This window comes from Simochromis diagramma, unplaced genomic scaffold (assembly GCF_900408965.1).
Source record: "Simochromis diagramma unplaced genomic scaffold, fSimDia1.1 OVJJ01000781.1, whole genome shotgun sequence".
In the NCBI taxonomy this organism is placed as follows: Eukaryota; Metazoa; Chordata; class Actinopteri; order Cichliformes; family Cichlidae; genus Simochromis; species Simochromis diagramma.
In genome coordinates this window covers 448,888-473,053 of record NW_024386832.1, presented here as the reverse complement: position 1 = coordinate 473,053, position 24,166 = coordinate 448,888, and the positions used below count along the sequence as shown (strand labels likewise).

Below are 24,166 nucleotides of genomic sequence, written 5' to 3'. Positions count from 1 at the left end.
TTTCTTTCTCTCACCCTCTCTCTTGCCCTTTTTTCCGCTTCACTCCGCACGCGAGGCTTGTGCTTTGCGCTGGGAAGAGTGGGGAGAGGTGGTAGTTGCACTCACAGTAGCACAGGAACAGAGCCAGAGAGAAAGAGAGCCAGGGACAACAACGTCACATTAGAAAGGTATAATAATCATCCACAACTATTTTCATTTGCAGATGATAAAGGATTCAGAAAGTTTATTCATGCAGGCCCATATGACAGAGAATGTGCATCTTCTTTTTGTTTTCATATTTTAATTTATATTTAATTGTGTTGTGGTTTGCAGTGTTTTGTGTTGTTTCACTTTAAATTTGTTTAAAAGGAAAAAGCTGAAAATTTAAATAGTTAAAAGTTTAAAATGTGAATAGTTTGGTTTTGTATTATATGATTTATTTATTACATTTTATGTGGAGTGAATAAATAAAATTATATTTATGGTGGCCCCTAGAGACAAAGCACGTACAAACTCCAAAACACGTACAAACTCCGAAGCACGTACAAAACACAACAGAAGTGCTCCAGGATGCTAGGCGCAGTGTTGAGCTTTTGTTACCTAGTGGCTACACAAGCCAGGAAGTACCAGCGACTGGATTCAGTGTGTGGTAGTAACAGGTAAATGAACTTTTTTTTAAAAATTATTTGAATATATATGAGTGCTTGTGTATAAATACACAAACAATACACATATGCTTTCAATTGTGTAATTTAAGTGATCTAGGTAGCTCTGTTTTGGAAATTCAGTTAACGCTAGAAATGTGTTTTGGAGTTTGTACTTGCTTTGGAGTTTGTACGTGCTTTGTCTCTAGGGGCCACCATATATATTTATATATAAACATATATAAATAAAACCACAGGGTTTTTTTTACATTAGGAATTCATTTTGTGCACAATTTTATATTGTTGTTAATAATAAATTAATTAAAGCAACAAAACAACCTGAAGATCCGGTTGGGAGCCAAAAGAGCCGGCTCTTTTTAGTGAGTTGAGCCAAAAGAGCCGGTTCTCAAAAAAAAGAGGGGGAAATCCCACCACTATTGTTTAGTAAAGAGGCCCGTGCGAGGGATCATGGGAGACGTAGTAATAATGCCCATGTCAGATTAGGATTAGTTTATTGGATTTGGGGTGATAAAATAAGTTTAGTATACTTTTGTTTTCTTCATACTTCGTGTTTTTTAAATAGTTTGTTTGTTTTGGGTTCTTCTTTTTTTAATGGAGTCAGCTGGAGTAGCTTAGCCAGATGGCGTAAATAATTGGTGTTACCTTTATACTGGGCCTTGGTGCAGACCCTCAATTTAACTAGGGCCTCAAACTAGTCATAGCCTTTGTTTCTGCCCCTCTCCAAAAAAGTTAAATTTTAAAATGAAGACACATTAACCAAGTAAAATAAACCAGAACCCAAAAACATTACCCAAATGCCTGTCTGAAAAGTTTAGTTTAAGTGTTTAATGCCACAAAGTTTTGGCATTAAGATTTTCAATGTACAAAACCCTTCTAGTTTTCAGATGGGTACATGGGATCACAGGAAGACCTTGTCTACAAATCTAAGTATGCAGCTTGGATACTGCACAGGGGTAAAAGTGGGGGCCTCACCTCATAAGACCATAAATGTAGAAACTAAGATTTAGGAAACAATAAGTTAATTTTATAAGTCATGGTCAGTTTTGGAGTTGGATATTTAGCCCAGGCTTGTTCACTGGTTAATGACTTACCAGTTACAAGGCATTAGCCTAACAGCATGCTCCGTCCACAGTTTGCATTCAGCCCCAGCCCTCGCACACTAAGTTTTGCGCTGCTACAGCAGCCTAAACCAGCCCATCAGAGTTCAGCTCGGTTTTTTTTCAAGGCATGAAACTTTATTTAAAATATCCAGTTTTTTTTTGATTATATTTTTTAAGGTTTAAAACAGCATTCAAGTAACATAAAGCAACTTTGCTTAGGTATCTCCTGAATAACCAAAAATATTTATTTAAAAGTCATAAGAAAAAAACAAAAACAGCAAAACATCAAGACCGAAATAAGAAAACAAAAAAAACAAAAAAAAGAAAAAAAAAACAACAAAAAAAAAACCAAAACTGTGTGGTAGGGGGTGATCAAAATAATATCTAGACACAGTATGGTTGTAAAAAAAAATCGGCGAGGGTGATAATTGACCCATTTCCCAGTATGTGTACTCCAGCTTGTGGTTACAGAACATGTATCTTTTCCAGTTATAGATTTCCATGGATTTCCAGCATGTACTTGTTTGGGCTCTCCGGGGAGTTTCTGGTGAGTGCATTATTTCTAATGTTTTCTTTTAGGCCATTCAGGTATATATCCAAAGAACTTTTCGAGGGGTATTTACATTTAAAGATATCCGGGCATTTATTTTCTCCAAGCTCCCTCAAAGAGCGTCCCGAAAATGTGGTAATTGCAGTTGATTTCCCAGTCCTCCAAATCAGGGAATTTCCAAATGAGATCGAGAAGTGTTAAAGTAGCAATTGGGCCTTACGCCAAATTCCTCACGTTTGTGAGCTGGTACCATCCACTGATACACTCATATGGCACGTCCTCAAATATTTTACCCTCCTCCTTCTCCATTTGAATATATGAGCGAATGTGTTTCAAATCCTTAGACCTATACAGATATAAGTACATCAGTTTTAAGCTCCGCTAACGTGCACCTCACTGAATAACGCAGGCAGAGCGTCTCAGGATCAAATGACAAATAAAATGTTAACAAGATTTTCCCGACATGCAATTTTAATTTCTCTTTGATATTTGGGCTGATTGGGACCTGATGAATGTAAAAACAACGAATTACCAGATTTTTTTTTTTTTACCTAATTTTTGTTTCTAAGAAAAATGAGAGCCACATACGAGGATATTCGTTTAAAATTTCGATAGAACAGTAGCAATATAATGTCCTCGTAAGTGGATATCAGGCCCTTGTAGAGCAAAATTTTGTATTTTGGTCTAAATAACCCAAAATGTGATGTCCACATATGTGGACGCCAGGTCCTAGGAGGTTAATCTACCTCTCTGTGCACTAAATTTCAAACCTAATAATTTTCTGCAGCATTAAGCTCATTGTTTTTGCAAGTCTTGTATTTTACTGTATTTTTCATGTTCTTTTACATTTTATCACTATTTTTTCCCCATCATCATCTGACCACATCTCTTTTTAGAATAGGCGGCGCTCACAGGGATCATTTTGTGCACCGTCACGACACATCGAATGCACCTTTTTGTTTAAGTTTGCACAGAGCCCGAGGCAGAAAACGCACCTTAACCTAGACAGCTGATAGCCATCATTGTGATACCCGATCTCTTCCACTGCAGTTTTTAGTCTTGTTAACCCAGCTAATGCAAAGCATTGTGTTGAACTTTTGTAGTATATCTTTCTGGACGTCACTAACCAGTGGGTGATGTCATGATTTACATACAGCCTGCTGTATGTATCTGTATCCATAATTTTGTATACGTACTACAGAACATCTTTCTATATAATGAATGGTATATTCTTAATAAAATTATGAAAGTGCGTATTTGATTGCCTATATGACCCAGATGGTCTATGTGAGCATGTGAAGTACATGGAACAGCATCACAAACACTGTATCTTCAAACCGTGGCTTTAATTTACAAATATGACAAAAAAAGGAACCAATACAAATTAAACACACAAAATTAAATGTCTGACTCTTCAGAAGGAGAGCATAGTACTGTGTCGCACTGTGTAAATGCAGTTTTATTTAACTATCTAACTTATGATCATGTGATCAAACACATGACTTTGCTGATGAAAGACACTCAAGACAGTCCATCAGACCACTCTGCAACCCAAAGTTATCCATGTAAACCGTCCCTCCAGTGCAGAGAATTATCTAAAGGAGGAGGTGGAGGGGTTAAAAGTAACAAAAGCACTGAGAACCTGCTGCAAGGTATTCTTGCAGTTGTGAATCTATTTCTTCAAATGCTTCATACGGACTTCTCTTTCAGTCACAACAAAAAACAAGCACAACCAGGCATCCTACTTGAACCTGAGCACAGGCCCCAGCATGTGGTCAAGTCACTCCTCTTCTTCCTCTTCCTCCTCACTCTCTGAATCCTCTTCAAATGCTTCCTTGCTTTCTGTTAGGGAACAGCTTAGAATTGCTTTGCGAACCTGCTGTTTTTCTTCTGCAAATGAAAAGAGGAGAACTCAGTCAAATTGCATTTTTCTTTGTTCACTTTGTGTTTGTTGTCCCGAGATCAAATGTTTGTTGTCTTCAGTGAACTACAAGATCTACAACTGAAGAGCTTGATCACATCCTATATGATTTAAGACGAAAGTTGAAATGTAGAACATTACAACTTTATGAGGATAATATTAGTGTAGTGTTAAGAAACACACTGACCAAAACTGCAAAATTTAGTGTTCAAATCAATTCTTTACCTTCGCTTTTACATTTAGGAAGCATTCGATGGAGCTGCTGGGTGTTGTATCGGATCAGAAACTTCTGACATGTTCTAATTGTCCCTGAAACAAACAAAAAACTCACCTTAAATTAAATGTAGTTAAAATGTATGGTTCTGTGCAAAAGTCTTGAGCAACCCCTAATTTCTTTCTATTTTCCTTCCAAGGAGCCAGACCTCCTTATAATTGTTTAAAATCGTCGTGAGCAATAATTTTCCAGGCTTTCTGAAGGTCTTTCAAAGTTTTTTGTTGTTGGCTTTTCTTGGTTGCTTTTTCATTTATTGTGAATTCAGTCTTTCTACCTGACCATTTTCAGAGCAATGCTTATTTGTTTCTTAACCCTGACTGATGATTCGTTCAAGTATTTAAAAAAAAAAAAAAAGCGGGGCCGTGCGGATGCACCTGCATGGTATCCGCAATCATGCCCGCCGAGTTTAAAACATGGGGAATTGGGGTTTGTTGTGAGTTTTTGTGGTGTGATGCATGTATGGCTGACAGCCGAGAGCTGCAGCTGGAATGAATAAAATGGCTCAAAACTGATCTCTGGACCCGCCGTGTCTCATTCACACCACAGCACTTAACTCAAGGTATGCACCAGTGGCGTACACATAAATGTTAACTTAGCAAAGAACCAGTTTTAAACTGTACATAATTTGCTTCCACTTCTTCTGTTTAATCTATGAAAAAATACCAAAGATAACACAATGTGACGGGTGGGAAATAGTATTTTTTTTCCACTAAGAGGACGATTCCCAAAGAGTTGTAAGATGGAAACTAGGTATATCTCAGCATGGTCTGCAGTCCATTGTTAAAAAACTGAGAACTGGATGACAAAAAAAGGAAGTGGCACACCTAAAAGACTATCTACAGCAGATTAACTATCTGCAGTATATGAAAGTCATGTCCTTAAAAATAGTAAAAAAAAAAAATCCAGCAAAGACCTCACACAGAATCTGAAAGATGCATCTGAACCTTCAGCTGATGCACCTACTGTTCACTGCCTCATTAGAAATTATCTAAGTGGAAGAGTGGCTGTCAAGAAGCAGTTCTTAAGGAAGGGAAACAACCAGAAGTCTGTCAACTTACACACAAACTGAAAGTCAGTGGCAACAGGTCTTATGGAGTGATGAATCAAACGTAGATTTTTTTTTCCCCCAAACTGTCTTCAATAAGTACAGAGGAGGTTAGGAGAGGGGTACAACAGTGAGTGTCTACAGCCATCTGTAAAACATGATGGAGTCTCTATCTTGGTTTGTGGTGTGAGGGATCTTCTGAACAGAGGAGATTAAGCATTAGATTTTGATAAACCATGCAATACCATCTGGAAAGTGTCTTCCTCGTGATCAACGATCTCAAACACATTGCCGGTGCAGTAAAAGCATACCTGGATTTAAAAAAACAAACAAAAAAAAAAAACAAGTCATGGACTGACCTCCAGTCAACATCATTGAAGCAGTGTGGGATCACCTTGACAAAGAAAGGAAAAATAGGCAGCCAACAACCAAAGAACAGCTTTGGATGTGCATGAAGAAGCCTGGAGAACTATTCCTGAAGACTACTTAATGAAATGACAGATAGTTCAGACTGTGTTGAACAATAAAGGTGGTCAAACCCTGTATTGATTTTCAAACTCATTTGAATTGTACAAACTCTGTTTTTGCACTATATGCAGTATTTAAATTTATGATTGCACACTTTTCAATAAATCAGTGTAACTACTTCAGATTTTTTGAAGAAACAATGAGTGGCTCAACACCTTTGCACAGTACTGTATGTATTTTTCATTCTGGAATATTAGTTTACAGTTTTTTCTTACCTCCTACATGCAAACAGTTTAGAAAGCAGGGAATTTTTTGCCCACGAGTTTCAATACTGGTAATGAAAGGCAATGCAGACCACAGGAGTTTGTAACACCTTTTGGGAAAACGTAGAAATACTATTCCAGTGTGAGCGTTCAGATATTTAACTAAAAGGGGGAAAAAGACAAAAAAAATTAAAAGTCAAACGACATTCCAGCAACATTAGCACGATGTCAAGAAGAATGTCGTCACCCCAGAAGCCAAAGGGCTGGGACTATTATTATTTCGTTTAATTTTGCTTGACCAGCTTCCACAGGCAAACATTACGAACAGCTAAATACATTTTAAAATTAACTTTAGTGCTGATGCTTATTTGAACAACTTTCACTGGTATTTTCAAGTGTTGGCGCTTGATCCTTGGAAAGTATCTAAAACTTCTTACCACAAAATCTAATGCTACACATAGCGGCCCCATAGTCCCCATGTGTGCGGGCTACCGCTGCCTTCACTGCCACCATAATTGCTCGGTCGTCGAGCAGCAACAGCTGGCTCCTGTCCGACACGTTGACTTCGCATAGTAAATACCTGCGGTAGAATATGTAGCGTCAGAAACTAGGAGCACACACGCTAGAGGAAACAGTATACGAATGGCACGTTTTACCTCGACTTCAGCCGCACCATCGCTGCTTTACTCTACTTCCGTCGGAACTTCCATCAACAAAACTCGGACAAGCGCACTAGCGCCACACGCTGGAAAGATGTAATGTATATTCGACACTTACATGGGCCCAACAACACATCCGAACAAAAAAAATTAAAGGGTAATATATTTCAAAAGCGGAAGAACTGGTAGATAGGTGGCTTTCAGAAAAGATAAAACGGTCGTCAAATCAGATCACTCCTGTGTGTTAAAAGCTAAACAACGCAAGCAGCTCATAAGGAAACGGAAAGACCCGGAAATTAAACCATTCACACCCCCGGGGTAACTATGGCAACCTCCATCGATCTTAGCCAATCACAACCTCGCGTTACCATCTCCCTAACACGTTTCACGCCATCTTGAGATTACCTCCTAGTTTGTTAAATCGCTCCCAAATTCATAGGCTCCGCTCCTCATTTCATTGTTGCCGCGCTGTCCGAAATGAACGGTTCCCGAAACAAACCTTTACAAACAGTCAGCAAGGGCCCGAAGGACGCAGACACCGGCACGGAGAGCAACCACAGGGACAGAAAGAGTGGCGGAGGAATGCTGAAGAAGCTGAAGTCGAGGCGCAGCCAAACGGAGAAGTGGCCTGTGGTCACAGAGGATGAACTCCGGGCTCTAGGAAGAGATATCACCCCGGACCATGTCCTCGGGCTCCGGGCTGTTACGGAAGGTAATGTTATGGCAACGTAAAGTTGCGCATTGCTGAAAGCGGCGAAATTTGATCGCCTAACTAGCTACGCACTATGCTAATTGTGGCTAACGTTAAGAAAAGAAGTTTGAGAGCAGTCGACCAAAGGGTACGTTTTCTAAATGTGTTCATAAGGTAAATACTACATGTGTTACTTTGGTGATTCTGCGAGCACGGGTTCATTGGGGGTTTTGCAAGGGTGCAAGTAGGACTTTGAAGCCCCAAAGCGAGCATTGTTTAGGGCACCCCACGCTGGCTTGGGGAGGTCAAACAGCTAAAAGCCTATTATTATCTTAACAACTTGTTTTAGTAAGTGTGTTTGGCAGATACGTGTACTGTTGTGTTTCTTCTCATCTCTTCCCAATTGGAGGTGTAGTGACTAAACTTTTAGGTTTAGAATCTTCTACTCACCCACGTTTATTAAGTAAGTTATTATAAAGCACACAGTTTCGGTTCTGACACGGCTGTTAATGAGTTAATGATCAGTTGAACCTTTGTGTTTTGATTTTAGTTTATTATGTGTAAAGTATACACAAGTGGATGATTTCATATTAAGAAAACAAAAACAAAGTGGGAAGTGTAATTACAATACTTAGGCTTTATGTACAGTATGTAAAAACGATATGAAATAATCTTAAATTCTACATATAATGTAGATACTGTACCTGAACAGCAGTAGGTAGAAGTTTACGTTTCTCGGGCTGTACTCCCTTTTCACAAAAAGGAGAATCTTACTGAATACATTCAGCTTGGGTTTCCTGCCTTGATTTTTAAAAAAGAAAATTAAGACAAGGCTTCATTAGAACATAAGGAGACAACTCGATCTCTGAGAGGAGCATTTCCTATATTTATGCAGTTTGTTGTTTTGAACAAACTTGTGTAATTATGTATTGATGTGCTTTTTTTTGTTCGTCTGTGCAGTTGTTCCACACACTGTAATGCTGTGATATTTTACATTAGTCCTTACTACCGGCTTCCTAAACATAAGGATTCCTCTCCCAGGTCATGTCTTATTTGGAACAAATTCTGAATGTTATGGTGCCTATTGTGTGTTCATCAATATAAAGGACCAACTTCCCACACAGTTATTTAATGAGTAATTCATTTGTATTGCTGGCTTCTTTCATTTTCTCCCCTAACCGTCATCACCTTCACCCATGTAGTAACCTGCTTGAACCCTATCCCATGGTTTGTCATCGGACACCCAGTTGACTACAGCTGCAGCTAGTGACTAATGTTGTTTTTTAGCTTTTTTCTCACCCAGACAACAATGACATTACTTCTGCTCTATCTCACTGCCATTGTTTGAACACTAGAACCTTTTTCTATAGCATTAGTCACCATTACTGCAGTTTGCAGGAGCCAGAAAAACAGATACTGAAAGTCTGACTGCTCCTTAAGTGCTGTCTCAGTTCTCTAAGTAAAGGTCAGTCTTTGTGCTCCAAACAGTTGTGTGACTTTCACAAAGTTGTTATATTGAGGTTTTTCAGTTGCGCAAACACATGTCGTTAACGTGTTCACTATTTTGGATGTGTGACAATCATGGTGACAATGCAGACTCCAGTCACGATGTGAAAAATGGTATTCCCTGATCTGTTGCTGGAGGTTGGTGGTAGTATCTGATTAAGTAATTACTAAAGCCCCAGTCACACATACCAAGAGATTGGTCACTGAGGCCTTGCAAGCAACGGTCGGGTTCTCTCTGAGCTGTAGTAAAACTGAAAAAAGTCCAATCCAAATTGCCTCCAGAGCCACATGCTTTTACTTTGAAATCCAATCGTCTCCATTTCCATTTCCGTCATACTTTTACTACTGCTTTGCTAGTAGTTTGAAAGTGTTTGCAGACAAATTTGAAAAACGTCAGGCAGCTATGGCAGTCTGCTAGCAACCAAAGCAATCACTAGGAGGTTTTTGGTGCAGCACCTTCTTTGCATCCAATTTAGCAAACATAGCTTGTAATCACATCCAATGAGGTGGATAAATCTCTTAAAATGTGAACATGACATCAAATGAGAAACCTCAATACAGAAGAATTTAAATAAAGGGACCTCTATATTCTAGTAGTTGTTTGCTAGTTGACGTCTAAGCTCACAAACGGTGATAACACTAATCTTAATTCTAGGCAATGAGAATGTGCTTTTTTTTTTCTCATTAAAATTTTCACCAAATCTTGTCAATCAGCAATTCAAACTGTCACACATCAAAAACTATTTACATTTTTTTTCTCCAAAAGTCTGTTTACCCCACTCTGGAACAAGGCAAAAGTTAACATCAGTGTTACTAAACACGATCACTTTGACTGCAGAGGGTTAAACTCCCTCACGTTTACTGCATAAGTTGATTGTCTTGGCTTAACTTGCTTTTTTTCCTTCCACATTCCAGACTATCTTTGCAGACCTGAAGATAATATCTACAACATTGACTTCACACGTTTTAAAATTAGAGATCTTGAGACAGGAACAGTGCTCTTTGAAATCGCCAAACCTCCTAACAGCGGTAAGTGATACACTCAAAATTTTCCTGCATGTTACCAAGCTTAAAAACCTTTAAAAATATAGAACACACTTGAATGAATAACAGAAATGATCATACATCCATGCAAACATGTTAAAGCTGTTTAAAAAGATGAATTGTCACCAAGCACGAGAGCTGCAGCCCAGCTGTGTATTGGTATCCTTACTTTTATCTCAAATGTAAATCTATCAAAACACATGAAGTCTAAAAAGAAGGACTCACGATTAAGCACTATTGCTTCCCCTTTTCACTAGTAACGCACCCTCTGCATGTATTTCGATTTTTGTTTGTTTCTTTAAATGCCGATTAAATGCTGTCATTTTTCTGTAAAGCAAATTTACCTTGCCTTTGGGTATAAATAAAGTTACCTTGACCTTGACCTTGATTTGACGCCACCATCTCAAACTGTGCTCATTCAGTTGTATCAGAGCCTTTTGATGGATGATCATAACTTGAAAAGAGACACCCTATGTATATTTCAAGCACTACAGTAAAGCATGTATGCCAGTCGGCTGAATTAGTCTTCTGTGTCAGGACCCGTGGAGAGTGAAGAGGAGGGTGGCGATCCAGACACCAGTGCGGGGCGTTTTGTCAGATACCAGTTTACACCAGCCTTCCTAAAACTCCGCACGGTTGGTGCGACGTGAGTAAATGGACTACAACGGTGTGACTGCATCACGATCAGCCTCGGGTGTCTATTTAGTTTCTTAATTTGTCTCTTTTCCCCTCTCTGCAGAGTGGAGTTCACGGTGGGTGACCGCCCCATTAACAGCTTCCGTATGATTGAGCGGCATTACTTTCAGGGACGCCTTCTGAAGAATTTCGACTTTGACTTCGGTTTTTGCATTCCTAACAGCTGCAACACATGTGAACACATTTACGAGTTCCCGCAGCTTCCTGACGACCTCAGTAAGTTCTGCTCCTTTTTGTTCATATTACCAGATCTGTATATCTTTATTTCTTAATTGATGGTGTGCCCTTCTCCTTTTCCAGTTCGTCAAATGGTGGCACACCCTTATGAGACCAGATCAGACAGTTTCTACTTTGTGGATAATAAACTCATCATGCACAACAAAGCAGACTATGCCTACAATGGTGGTCTGTAATACCTGAAGGGGGGGCGTGTTTAAAAAGGATGCAGTAGCTTCCAGGAGACCGATTTTCTGGATTGTGCCCCTCAATAAAGGGGGCAGAGACAGAAGTATTCACTCTTTATCGGAATAAAGCACCATAGTTTAAAAAAAAGGAACAGAAGCAGGAAAAAACCCAACCATATCTGCCTTCATATGAAATCATGGATCAATTCATCAGTACCGAACAGAGCTCAGTTTCTGGGAGTCCGAGAGAATGTTTAATTCAGTATTTCGCTGTTATATCTGACTGAAACCTTTCTGTTCTCCTTTTGAATTGTCATACATGTGTAATGTAACTGCTTGAACACTTTTGCCTTAATTTCCTGCTGTCTCTGCTGGAAAGGGACAGTTTTGAGTAACACATCTATAGTGGTAACGTCTGTAGACTACGTTAGTTTTTCATTTAATTACTGATGTAATAAGTTTGTTTATTTTTGAGCTGAACTACCTTTTGCAAGTGACAATTGTGTTTCCTTTATGGAAAAACGAGCATTATGTAGGTGTTTCGGTCTTGTTTTAATGTTTAATAGATGTAGCATTAGTATTTGTTTGAGTTTGATTCTTCCTCAGATGTGAGTTGAGAGCAGTTGCTACTGTTTGTCAGATATTTAAGCTTGGTGTCCGTTTTATGAAGTACAAGATGACCAGTTTCTTCTTTGGTAGAATATCCTTATTATCCTTAATTCGAAAATGGTCTTCTCCCTTTTCCTGTTTTGTTTTTGTTTGTTTGTTTTTTAAAAAATAATTCCAGGTTTGATGTTCATTCTGCTACAATCGGTTAGATTGTTATAACAAAAGTTTTCCCATGTCTTTGTTCTATGAAAACTCTGGGATAGATCTAGTTACTAGACTTTAAATGTTTTTCTTTTATGTGCCGTCCATGTTTAGAAGTGTTTTTCTGCCTTCTTTGTACAATTGCATAGTTCTTTCATCCTTTGTTTATTTGTCACAGCAGTGCTGTGAATCCCACTCTTTAGCAGCGTTTGGCCAAACATGTGGTATACCTGTTGAACTGTTAGTACGCTCTTCTCCTTTGAGATTGCCTTCTCAGTTTACTAATGAAATACCACAGTAGCACACAACTTGACAGTACAGAGGGAGGTAACTTGGTAGTTGGATCTATTTTTAATGAGGCACTGGGGTAGATGCAGTCATTGACCTGTTTGACCGATGATACTGGTGACTGTGCAAATTTTAACCCATCTGTATACGAATCATGTCTTTTTCAAATTTTACACCAGTTTTCCAGTGTGCACAATTTCATGTGATGCCAGTCCTGCTAGAAGGAATACCTTACTTACTGTGATGCTCTAAATTGCATTATGCTGAAAAGTTGTCTGTAATTTATTCAAACGTCAGCAGTTAAGAGTTTGAAATTGGGCTCCACTTGCAGAGTGATTTCCAGGTGAAACGTGGATTTCTCTTCATAGTTGGGTTTTGTTTGAATTTATGTTACTGAAATGAAAACCTGCAAGGCAGGAGATAGTAATGAAACCTTGCAAATGGTTGTTTAAAGTGTATTTGTTAATTTGCATTTCAGTCATGCATACACACATCAGGACTTCTTCCTACTGTACTGTTATTGACTCTATGTGCCTTGAATCCAGTTTTGTTTTTTTTGTTTTTTTTCACCTTTAATCTGCAGAAGTCTCCTTTTCCTGTCCACTCGTGGCAGTAAGCTGAAGGGATGTAAAATTGCCTCCTGATGTTCTTTTTCTGTATTCTTGTAGCATTACCTTCTATAAAACAGGATGATTACAGTGAGGAAGAGTCAGTGACAACATATTATGCAGTCCGTTAATACCCACAACAAATGGGATATCACATTAGGCACCCTTTTGTCAACTGTGCCCTTCTCTTTTTTTCCTATGTTGGACTCTGTCACCTGCTGCATGGTCACCAGTTTTTATATTGGCTAATTTTGCTAATGTTCATCTTATCCAATTTGTTGTAAATAAATAAAAAAAAAAATGGGTGAATGAATGAGATGGAAAGTACTTTATTTATCCTATGTTTTGGAAATTCTTTAAAATTAATATTTTAATAATATCTGACAGATGTCTCTGTGCCAGGCAGATGTATTGTGTTACAAGAGATCATAACATGTGGTGGGAAAGTTTAACTGTTTCTGTCCTCTTGGCAGTAGAGCTGAATCAGTCTGTTAGAGAAAGTGCCCGTGCTCCGGTAGGGCAGATGCTAAGCCCATCACCATCTCTCTGGTTTTATTCACATTCAGGAGACATTTCCTTCCAGATCACTCTATGAAATCATCAAGTAGTGCTCTGTACTACTCCCCCCCCTGCTGCCATCACTACTAGAGCTAAACACTGCACAGTCTTTGTAGATGGCATCACAGGGTTGTACTGAAAGTCTGAAATATGAGCAATGACAAAGTCCTCTGTGGAGCTCCTATACTGCACATCACCAAATCAGACACAGCACTGCCCAGTCTCACATATCACAACCTCTCTTGTCAGATTGTCACTAATCCATGCTAGATTACTGATGGTGGATATGCTTACTGACATTTCCTGGAGCTTCTCTTTCTGAGTCGTGTTAATTGCACTTGAGAAATTAAAGGAGCAGCTTTGTCTAAATTGCAGTAAACTCTGTATCATGTTGTCGATTTATCCACTACATGATACATGATTAAGTTCTATGCAACCTGCAGGGTAAAGTGATGTTTCCACATTTGTTCTGAGGTGTGCCAAGACTAGTCTCTCTCTTAGTCTCAATATAAATGAGTTATAAGGGATGTTGTTTTTCCACCTTGAAACTTGAATATCACATTGTAAGTTTGCTGAACAAAATGCATACAAGGTGATGTGCTTGTGAGACCTGTCCAAGTTAGAGTGACCATGTGTCCTACTTAATGTGGGTCTGCACAGAATTCCCAAATATTGAGACAAAAATAAACACACCTCATAAAACCCCAAACATGCCATGACCCACTGAATAGTTTTGATAGTGACTCTAGGAAAAAGGAAGAAAACAGGACCCAGAAATGTAACTCTGATTTCCATTTGAAAAGTAATTTGAAAATAATATTTAACCCTGATTTACCACCGTTTCTTAAAACGGAATGAAAGTAGTGATGAGTCTGAGAACGCTTTGGGGGTTTTTTTTTCTCACCTGGGTAACAAAATACATTACCCAGAATCCTCTGCTGAAAACACAACACTAGTAGCTGCACATGTGTTTCATCATGGCGGCCCCCGCTAAAAAGATGGTTGGGGTTTCGGACGACTCCAGCAGCAGTGACGACGAAGTGCTTAAAAGATGTCAGGAGGCGGTTTGGGAGACGAAGGCTGTCAAAAGCAAAGGTTAGTGTTTGCCTCCTCTGTTTGAACCGAGGGGCCAAGCTAGCATACGTGCACCGCTAGTCGTTCCCAACAGGTACCCCGGAGAAGTTTCCACAATATTTATAGTGCATGCATAAAGAGCTGTCGGCCAGTAACATTTTCTAATGAAATTTATTTAATTGGTTACAAATAAACATTACGGTAAGACTCTAAGAGCATAGCGCAGCTTTGGCTAGCCCCTGAGCTTGCTAAATCAACACAGTGCGCGGGTTTAATCAGCTGCATCAGCTGCAGTGTAGCTGTGTTAAAGACACTAACTCTCTGTGTTTTAAGATGCGGATGCCAGTGTGAAAGAGTCAAAGCGGTAAGTGTTACCTTTTAAAATATCCATTTGCTTCTTTTAGTGTTAAATATCCGTCCAAGTGTGAAAACTGCTTCAATTTTCCAACAGAATACATTGTTGTTCCTTTCACTATTGCACAGGAGGGAAAATGTATGGAAGGTTTAGAGTATTTCCAGATTTGGTTGTTTGACCCACAAAGATGTAACACGCTGTTGTTGTTTCACGCACAAAAGCTCTGTATGTGAACTTTGTGTCTTTCCAATGTGAGCAGTAAATTGTAATGATATTAGATTCAATTAATGTGAAAAAAAACAAAAAAACAGATGTACTTAAAATTAGTTTTTGTAAGCTATGACTATCCATCTGTTCTGCAAATTAATCTCGCATTGCGCAATAATAATTTGTTGGTTCAAGTTAATGTTTTTAACTCGAACCAACCCTGATTTCTTTACATTTTGCTTAGAATTGTTTAAAGTAGTCTTGAGCAATAGTTCTTCTGGCTTTTCAGAAGGTCTTTCAGTGTTTCTTTGGACATTGGCTACTTTTTCACTCACTTTCAGTTCAGTCATTGTGCCTGATCATTTTCAAAGGAATGTTGTCTTTCCTTGTTTGTTTGTTGAGCCACTTAACACTGATTAACACAACATTGTGTCTTTAGGCACTTTAATAGCAGCCTGTCACAAAAACACATTACTTGTTACCATTTCCTTAGTTGAAACTATGAAAAATCCCCAAGAAAACACAGTTTGGCAGGCACAAAATAATATTTTTACGCCAACAAAGTGATTACTAAAAAGTTATTGGCCAAAAACTTGGCATGGTTCATAGCGTGTCTTTAAAAAATACGAGTAGATGAAACAAATGGAGAACTAAAAATATCTACAACAGATGAACAGTATCTGAAAGTTATGCCCTTAAAAACAGGAAAACGTTTAGCAAAGACCTGACCTGAGTGATGCCCCTCTGTTGATCCATCTGTTGTTCATGAAGCCTTATAACAAATGGTCTCAGTGGAAGTGTGGCTGTCAAGAACCCATGCTAAATTACACAAGAACTGGACTGAAAATCGTTGGCAACAGATCGGATGGAGGGAAGAATCCAAATTTGAATTTTATTGTTCAAATAATTGTTAATATGTACGGAGGAGGTCAGGAGAGCGGTACAGCAGTGAGTGTCTATACAGAGGATTTGGGGGTTTTGGGCAGTGGTGTTGGGGATCTTGTCAAAATTGGCAATGAAGTAAAACTTACATAATTAAGAAAACACACAATGGGACACTATCAGTCGTAGATTGGCCTCCCCTGAGCCCAGACCATAACATTAGTGAAAGAGTGTGAGAGAATCTTGCAGAAACATCCAAAGAGCTTTAAATGTCCTCCAAGAAGCCTGGAGAAATATTCCTGCAGATTACTGAAAGAAAGGGCAGAAAAAGCTGCCCAAGAGAGTTCAGAGTCAGAGGCTCGAGACTTTTGCAAAAGGCTGTAGATCCTTTATCTCAGTAGGCAAGTACAGAGGTATCTGTTTTTTGTTTTTTGTTTGTTTTTTTATGTCAATGTCAGAAATAAAATAAGCTTCATAAAGGTTTTTTGTATAACAGTCTCGTTGTCGCTGACCATGAACATGATGGCAACGAGCTCCAGGTCACGCCAGGATTCCAGACGCATGTTGCCAGAAAGTTAGGACGCTTTCTTGACAGGTAACGACTCTGACTACAAAAAAACAAAAAAAAACAAACCTTTTGTTTATAATAATTGATAATCATAAGATTATCTTATTAACCATTATATTTGCCTGTCAGTTGTATTTCAGAGATAAAGCCTCAAACTTCATCCTGTTTAGAACCAGCTAAATGTAACAAAGATGATGATGAGGAGGAGGAGGAGGAGGAAGGTAAAGTTTCTGGCTCTTTTAAGAAGATTTTGTTTCTATGGGAACTTGTGTTCATCTCTTTAAACCTGACAGTTTTCTTCTTCTAGGATTTCGTCTGTTTTCTACATCCGTCCCAGGAAAGAAAGCTGAAGATCCTCCCGCCCCCGTAAGGCGTCGGCCTGCTCCCAGCTCAAGGTTCTTCATCTCTATTAATGTTTTCTTCCTTGTGTTATTGATTCATTTTTATTTCCCTCCGTATGACATTCTTTCTCTCTCTGCCCGTTTCAGCGACAGCGATGATGAGATGGAAATGAGGCTGAAAGAGGCAGCGGTGTCTGTCAAAGATCTGTTACCCTCGTTGGTGCTCTCACCCCCTTCGATGGAGTCTCCTTGCTCGGTAAAAATGACAAAGACGAAGAAGAAAGATACAGAGGGAGAAGAGAGCCGCGTTAAGAAGAAGAAGAAGAAGAAGAAGAATCAGGAGGATGGGGAACAGGTGGACTCAGATTCTACTCCTGATGCTCAGAGTAATGGTGAGCTCACAAACTCAGAACAGGAACACATGCAAGTCAAAGTAAAACGGAAAAAGAAGAAGAAGAGGCAAGAAGAAAACGCAGAGGAAGAAGCATTGCACTGATTTTTATTTTTTATTTTTTAAATGACTTTCTGCCACGGTGAATTCAAAGATTTAAAATATTTTTATTCAAAAGCTGGAATTGGTCTTTACTTTGTCATTAATGATGTTAAAAAAAAAAGTGAAAACATTTCAAGGTGAGTTAAAAAAATGCAGGTAACATGCTGATGACAAGTTTCAGATCAGTTTACATTTTGTTTAAATTCTAAAACATTTACAAATATTTGAATAAAAAAAATACACGTCAGTGTTAATCTTCCGTTGATTTTCTGTGTCGAGAGAATTTCCTGTGTCCTCGTTTCAGTGACAGTTTGACGTTTGAGTCAAACAGTGTCATCGCTCAGGTGCAACTCTGGGTTTTCAGTGTTACGAAGGCGACCTGCTTCTTACTTTGGTACATCTTCATGGTAACCTACACTGCAGACCTTACCTGCTCGTATTTCTGTTTCTGTAGTTTTATCTTCCTTTGTAAAATTAGTTGCACTGCTTGTCCACGTTTCTGATTGGTCAGATCTAGATTGGAAAGACCCTGGTTTGTATCAAGTTCATAACAGCTTTCGGGTGACTACTTATTCTGAATGCTGATCTTGGGGTGGATGAAGCCAGTATTTTGGGTATTTTGAACTTGCTTTGTAGTACTGGCCCCAAGCTTACATGGCATATTTAGATTCACTCCTGAATCCAGCTGACAGTCAGGAGACTCTTTTACTGTGCTGTGGAAACCATTTGTGCAGGGATGTAGGAGCTGATTTCTGTCGGAGACGGTGAGAGGAGGTGAGATTGATGGCTTTCTGTCGCCTGAGAGGAAGGATACAGCTCGAGGCTCTCGGATGAAACTGTTAATTTAAAAAAGCAAAGAAAAGAGGCTTCAGATTGTTTGAAAACAGTGTTTGTGTTGGGACATTTGAGAGAATCAGGCTACAAAGACATCTGAGTCTATTATCTTTGGGTTCTTTTCTGTGAAGGTGTAGAAGGTAAAAAAAGAGTTGCTGATATCAGTCAATTGATGTACACATGATAAGAAGTAAATAATGAAACATCTCTGATGGACTAGCTAACCACCCTGTTGGCTTATGCGCCGTAGCCAGCCTTGCTCTATGCACCATGTAATGGGTAAATGTCAGCTTTTGGCTTTGTGCAGTGTTTGAACCAGTCGTCTGCTTTCACAGTCTCCTCTCAGCTGCTCCTTTTAGGGGTTTCTACAGCAGATCATATGCACCGCAGCAATTTCCTAATGTTGTAAACCTCCTCAACATCTGGCAATAAACCCTTTCTGATTTCTGATTTCTGATGCCTCCATCTCACCTCTAGCACCCTCCTCTGTCACACCAACCCTCTGCACGTCCTCCTTCGCTACATCCATGAACCTTCTCTGTGCTCTTTGTCTTTTCCTCCTCCCTGGCAGCTTCATCTTCAACATCTAATCAGCGTCTAATCTTGTCCATCCTGCTCACTCCCAATGAAAATCTTAACACAAACTTGGCCTCCTGTTATTTTGTCAAAACCATCTTCTCCAAAGCATTAGCATCACCCCTTCGATTTCCAGCTTCAAACTCGTGAGCCTGTCTGACACTCTTCACATAATCTTCCTTCAGGATCACCCCTAATCCATTTTTTCTTCCTGTCTACAGCACGGTAGAACATCTTGAATCCACCTCCAATACTCATGGCCTTGGTTTGCTTCCACCTGAGGCCTGTACTATGAAGCCAGATTTTGGCTTATCCAGATAACTTCAGGGTTAACTCTGGGTGTTCTGTACTGCATGTGGTTCACTTTTTGCCATGGTAACTTATGCTTATATCCTTACTCTCATTCCCCATTATTGTATCTGTAACACGCAACTTCTGTCGGTGCTGTGCTACTGGAAACTGAATTTCCTGAAGTAACCCACCCAAGGGATTAATAAAGTTTCATCTAATCTAATCTTATGCTGTGAACCTTACCTGGACCACCTGACCAACCAAATCTCCCAAAAATAGCATCACTATCCCTGGAATCAGGCAGGTCTCCATGCATGAACAAGTTCATGGAGCATCAGTAATAATGAATATATAAATATAGATTTTTAGATGCAACTTTATTCCTGTCGGCGCTAAACAATTTTACAACAATTTTATTTTTTCAAGACCTCATATCAAATTTCCACTAAGGTGGAATTCCATTTTTATATTTAGTCTTTACTCTCAAGCTGTAAACGGCACCCAGTCTCCAGCTGAAGGAATAAAACTCAAACTGTCAGGAGCCGGTTATGTTTTGAGTTTCAGTTTCACATTTTTACTGATGCTTTTATTCGCAGCATGTTTTATTCTGCTGGATGAATAAGTTTTAAATGTTCAGCGTGTTAAGCCGTGCCTTATTAAACCCACCGAATGAAGTGCAAACTGCATCACATTGTGACGGGAATGAGAAAGGTATCAAATGGTGATTAAAGATCTATAAACATAAATACGACTGTTATTAAAAGGATCAGATGAATGCTGCAGAAAATTGATAATCTGGTGATTTATAGCACAAAGCAGTAAAATCAGTCTTAATTCCAGTGAATCGTTTTTTGTGGAAGTCATGATTTGTAAAACGCCCCTTTCAGTTTGCTCAGACGCTGCCGACATCACCCCTTTCATATGAACCCTTGATTAACTCGTGGGACCGTTTCTCCTGATTGTCAGTGAATCCAGGTGACAGAAAGAGCTCTGGTCTCCTGCAATATATCCAACTTCCTGTCAACATCATATCATCAATCTCTATCCCTTTATCAGTCCCTACATTTACATGCTGTTTACATCTTTGTACCTGGTGCAGGTGAGTGTGGTTGCATGTTTAGGGAGTCTTCCTGTAAAGGTGCGTCTTCCTGCTCCTCAGGGTCTGTGGTCAGAATCTGCCCGAAACAAAAATCAATGATTTAGGTTTTAAAACTAGATGCTCTGAACAGACTGAGCTCTGGTCAGTCCCAGTACCTGTCTGACAGCAGTGAGGCTGGTCAGGCTGCTGCTGTCTGCGATGACCATGGCTTGCGAGAGCAAACTGGACGGGTGGTACTGGGGCGAATCCGATTTGCTGTACACTGGAACGACAAACAGATGAATTAATCTTTACTCGGGGATGACATGTTGAGCTCTAGTCTTCATGTTACTGCAGTCTTACTGTGACATGGCAGCTGTGCCATGGTTGCCATGAACGGACTGGCAGCCATGTGACTCTGAAGCTGCTGTGGTATTGGCGGCTGAGGAGAGGCGTGAAGCTGCTGCTGGAATGAGATGGGCTGCAAGGTTGTGAAACCGCCTCCCATGTTGTTTATGACAGGCACCGTCTGAGGTTGCGTGGAGGCTAAACCTGTGAAGCAGCATTGACGTTGGTCTGAGAATTTTTCCTCTTATTACAAAATGGGAAATAAAGGGAACCAATGTTACCAATGAGAAGGGAGGACTCCCCCAGACTCATGACGCTGGGCACTGAGGCCATGATGAGGCTCTGTGAGGATGCAGGTGAGGCAGACAGACTGTGCAGGGAGGTTAGAGTGCTTACTGGGGGTAGTGGCCCACCGCTGGACACCTGAAACCAGAGGATGGCATGTTTAGGGCAGCTGGTAATTTAGCATATTGAACCACGAGGGATCCGGACACGAGCTCTCACCAGCTTGGGGTTATGGGTCTCGAGGAGTGTGTGGCTTGGCTCCAGTTGGACTGGACTCACCATGAGACGCCCCACTCTCTCCCCTCCGCTGCCTCTGGCTGAGCTCACAGTGTCGCATGGGATGTGCTGGCTGTATTTCACACCTGGGGAAACAACAATCATCCAGTCAGTCCCAGAACATTTATAAGGTTCGTGGTTTACACACATCACAGCTGACTTTGGTCGATTGCTCCAAGTCTAAATAGAATAAAGGTAAATATGAGCATCCAGCAGCACAACCAGTAGAGTCATGTCTCTAAGCCATTCTGATTTCCCTCTCAAATTTCCATACATGAGGATGGGTTATTACCGTGTTCGGGACTGGGTGGAAGGTTGGTGTTGGAGGATGAGGCAGTCTGACTGCCGAAAGGCGTGTCGAGGGCCAGTTTGTGACGAAAAGCCTCCTCTTTCCGACGGTTAGCGAACCAGTTGTACACTCGGACTTCAGTGACCAGGTTGGAGCCGAGGCCAGCAAGCTGGGAGGGAGACACGCCCCTCTGGAGGCATTCTGCCCTGAAAGAGGAAATCAGACTCTCTTTATTACAATCTTTATTACAAGTGTTAATTGTTATGAATCTATAGAAATGTATGATCAGATGCCAAGAATTTAGATCAATCATGTTAAAGTTTCTCACATATAGTTTGGGTCTGGATAAGTGTCACAGCAACCCTATAAAAACAAGATAAATGAACACAAAATCAAAACCCTGTCTCACCTGTTACACTCCTCAACCAGCCCCTCTCTTTCCTCCTTGCTCGGGTTCTTCTGTCGTTCGTAGGCGTGGAAGAGGATCTGCAGGGATGCTGGACCCCACTTGAACCTGTTCCTCCGTCCTTTCTTGGTGTCCTCCCCTTGCTCCTTCACAGTTGCAAGGCCATGTTTGGCATTGGTAAATTCTACATTTAAAAAGTTAGCATGGTTTTTGTTGTTGTTTTTAAACACCTCACATTTTTCTTTTATTTTTGCACTCTTGGAGTACGGCTTGTGTACTCACGCTGGCTGATCTCGCACTGCTTCTTGACATACCAGGTGTACAGAGAAGCTCTTTTTTGGTTCTTCATGGGCGTGCCTTTGTTGAGGTGCTGGGAGAGGTGAGACTGGTTGAGTCCCGTGGACTCCACCACCTCCCGCTGAGGTAGGTTATGCTGCTGCATGTAGCTTTTTACCATTTTTGCAACATGCCAGGGATCCTCACTGTCAGACAGACAGACACCTGAGCTTAAAAATGGCCCACCTTATAGTTTTGTGCATTTTTATTTAGTGGACTTTTCCTTAACAGATACCAGTATATGTAGAAGTGCTAACCAGGCAGTTTGTCACATCAGTAGGGATGTAAAATATGACCACACAAAGAGAGGTTTGTTGACAAAGAGAGATAAGAGAGAGCACGGGGGAACAAAGTCCAGCCCTTTCAGATCACTGGAATGGAAAACATGTAAAAGATTTATGAAGCCTAATTTAACACTTCCTAATTATCAAGTTGGAAACGTCATTAAAGACACACCAAATTATTTTGAAAGTCTCAAACAGCTTCCAAACATTTTGGTAAAGGTATCAGCAAAAATTAGTTGTTTTTTTTTTTTTTTTAACAATCCTATTTAGAGCGAGCTTTTTCCCCACTTTTTTAAACATTTAATGTTTATGACAGAATGTCCAATGTTTATATGTCTGTGTTCCATATTTTCAGGATCAGGCCTTAAAACTGAACAGACAAAAATCACTCATGCGTTGCGCAAACACAGTCTCACATGACCAGCTCTGCTCTATTAATCTTCACCTCAGGCTCTTGGCTTATTTATTAAGAAATGGTCAGGGAATAATGATGAGGGTGGGTAATTAGTAACTAGCAAAGGAGGAACCCTCTTTATATTCGCCCAAGAGCCAGACTGCAGAGAGAGAGTCAGAGAAGCATGGCAAGGAGGGAGGATTTGGTAAAGACATGGGGACAGAGTGTAAGAAGACAATAGGAATAGTGGTGTTAACAGGTAAATGCGTAAAGTATTGCTTCGACTCTCAAGTGTGTGGTTTTGACACACGGGAGGTAACACAAAGACGAGGAGAATCAGAAGCGGTGGCAAGGATGTTGTCAATTTTCAGAATTTATCCGACCGGGTCCTACTGGAAAAGCTGCTGAGTGAGAATAGCAGTTACCGAGACATTAGGATGATTGTCGCTGTTGCCATTAAGCTTCCAGAGAAGTGCCAGGATCTACTTACTGCAGTAGGTGCTCGACTTCAGTCCTCAGTTTGGACGCCTCCTCTGGAGGGAGCTTCTCCAGTTCTCGGAATATAGGTGGCGGGAAATCCATTTCTCCCTCCTCTGAGCTCTCTCCATCCCCCCTTTCTCCCTTCTCGTTGCCAGCACTTGCCCTGTTTCGTTCCAGTTCCCCCATGGCTTGGATCAGAACCTCCCGGGACAGTCCAGATTCCAGCAGGGCCCAGATCAGCTGCTCCTGCAGGGCCGTCAAACGACTCGGCCCCGCTTTGGCTGCCTCAGCCCTCTCCTCTACCTCCATTAGTCTTATGTCTTACCTCACTACTGCCTCGCAAACAAACACTGCTCTCATGTGCACTACCACGCTCAAACAACAGCCACACAGCCAGTGCCAGGCCCCATTATTTTATATCTGCAGTCCCTCTTCAGCTCATGAGAAAGTAAACTTTCATTTTCCTTTGCTGAATCCTCCCGATGTGTCCAGAGCTGTCCGGTTTTAGCTTTTCACTTGTTGTTTTTGCTTTCAAAGGTCAATTTTCTTTTAATCTAACCTTCCTCCTATTCACCCCCTCCTCCTTACGTGCGCCCTGTGAACTTTGTCCCTTCTCCCTCAGTCCTCAGCAGGGACCAAAGTTCATCTTAAAAACAATAAATAAAAATGAGGGGTGTTGCACTGGCAGAGTCCACAGTCTACTTCTCAGAGCAGAAAACTGATAAGACAGTGGGGGGAAAACATGACTTGGAAAGTTGGGAGCTTTTTACGTATAGCTTTTTCTCACACGGAAAGGACATTTTGGAAAAATAGTTTTGGGCTTTTTTCTTTCTTATTTTT

The 24,166-nt window shown here is 40.3% G+C and overlaps 4 protein-coding genes across 5 annotated transcripts; 2 read left to right on the top strand and 2 right to left on the bottom strand.

Moving 5' to 3' along the window:
• Positions 1–3,621: 3,621 nt before the first annotated feature.
• Positions 3,622–7,431, bottom strand: pop5 (POP5 homolog, ribonuclease P/MRP subunit). The gene is made up of 6 exons (XM_040028454.1): positions 7,330–7,431; positions 6,922–7,010; positions 6,703–6,845; positions 6,278–6,427; positions 4,441–4,524; positions 3,622–4,184 (listed from the first exon to the last, which is right to left on the bottom strand). Exons 2-6 carry the CDS (start codon positions 6,939–6,941, stop codon positions 4,075–4,077), a joined length of 507 nt encoding a protein of 168 aa, XP_039884388.1. The 5' UTR covers positions 6,942–7,010; positions 7,330–7,431; the 3' UTR covers positions 3,622–4,074.
• unc119.1 (unc-119 homolog 1) lies at positions 7,375–13,284 on the top strand. The gene is made up of 5 exons (XM_040028452.1): positions 7,375–7,636; positions 10,037–10,150; positions 10,703–10,811; positions 10,905–11,077; positions 11,162–13,284. The coding sequence occupies exons 1-5, from the start codon at positions 7,402–7,404 to the stop codon at positions 11,272–11,274; spliced, it is 744 nt and encodes a 247-aa protein (XP_039884386.1). The 5' UTR covers positions 7,375–7,401; the 3' UTR covers positions 11,275–13,284.
• Positions 13,285–14,457: 1,173 nt separating this feature from the next.
• On the top strand, positions 14,458–18,432 carry cunh12orf43 (chromosome unknown C12orf43 homolog). Of its 2 annotated transcripts, none has more exons than XM_040028451.1 (6): positions 14,458–14,624; positions 14,937–14,967; positions 16,544–16,642; positions 16,745–16,828; positions 16,921–17,010; positions 17,104–18,432. In XM_040028451.1, exons 1-6 carry the CDS (start codon positions 14,495–14,497, stop codon positions 17,450–17,452), a joined length of 783 nt encoding a protein of 260 aa, XP_039884385.1. In that variant the 5' UTR covers positions 14,458–14,494; the 3' UTR covers positions 17,453–18,432. The 2 variants fall into 2 exon arrangements, with proteins under 2 accessions (XP_039884385.1, XP_039884384.1); XM_040028450.1 differs by having other exon boundaries at positions 14,459–14,624; positions 16,745–16,836; positions 16,923–17,010.
• On the bottom strand, positions 18,122–23,914 carry hnf1a (HNF1 homeobox a). The gene is made up of 10 exons (XM_040028448.1): positions 23,337–23,914; positions 22,115–22,314; positions 21,836–22,016; positions 21,430–21,632; positions 21,081–21,223; positions 20,858–20,999; positions 20,592–20,780; positions 20,405–20,511; positions 20,241–20,325; positions 18,122–18,285 (listed from the first exon to the last, which is right to left on the bottom strand). The coding sequence occupies exons 1-10, from the start codon at positions 23,633–23,635 to the stop codon at positions 18,155–18,157; spliced, it is 1,680 nt and encodes a 559-aa protein (XP_039884382.1). The 5' UTR covers positions 23,636–23,914; the 3' UTR covers positions 18,122–18,154.
• Positions 23,915–24,166: the final 252 nt, after the last annotated feature.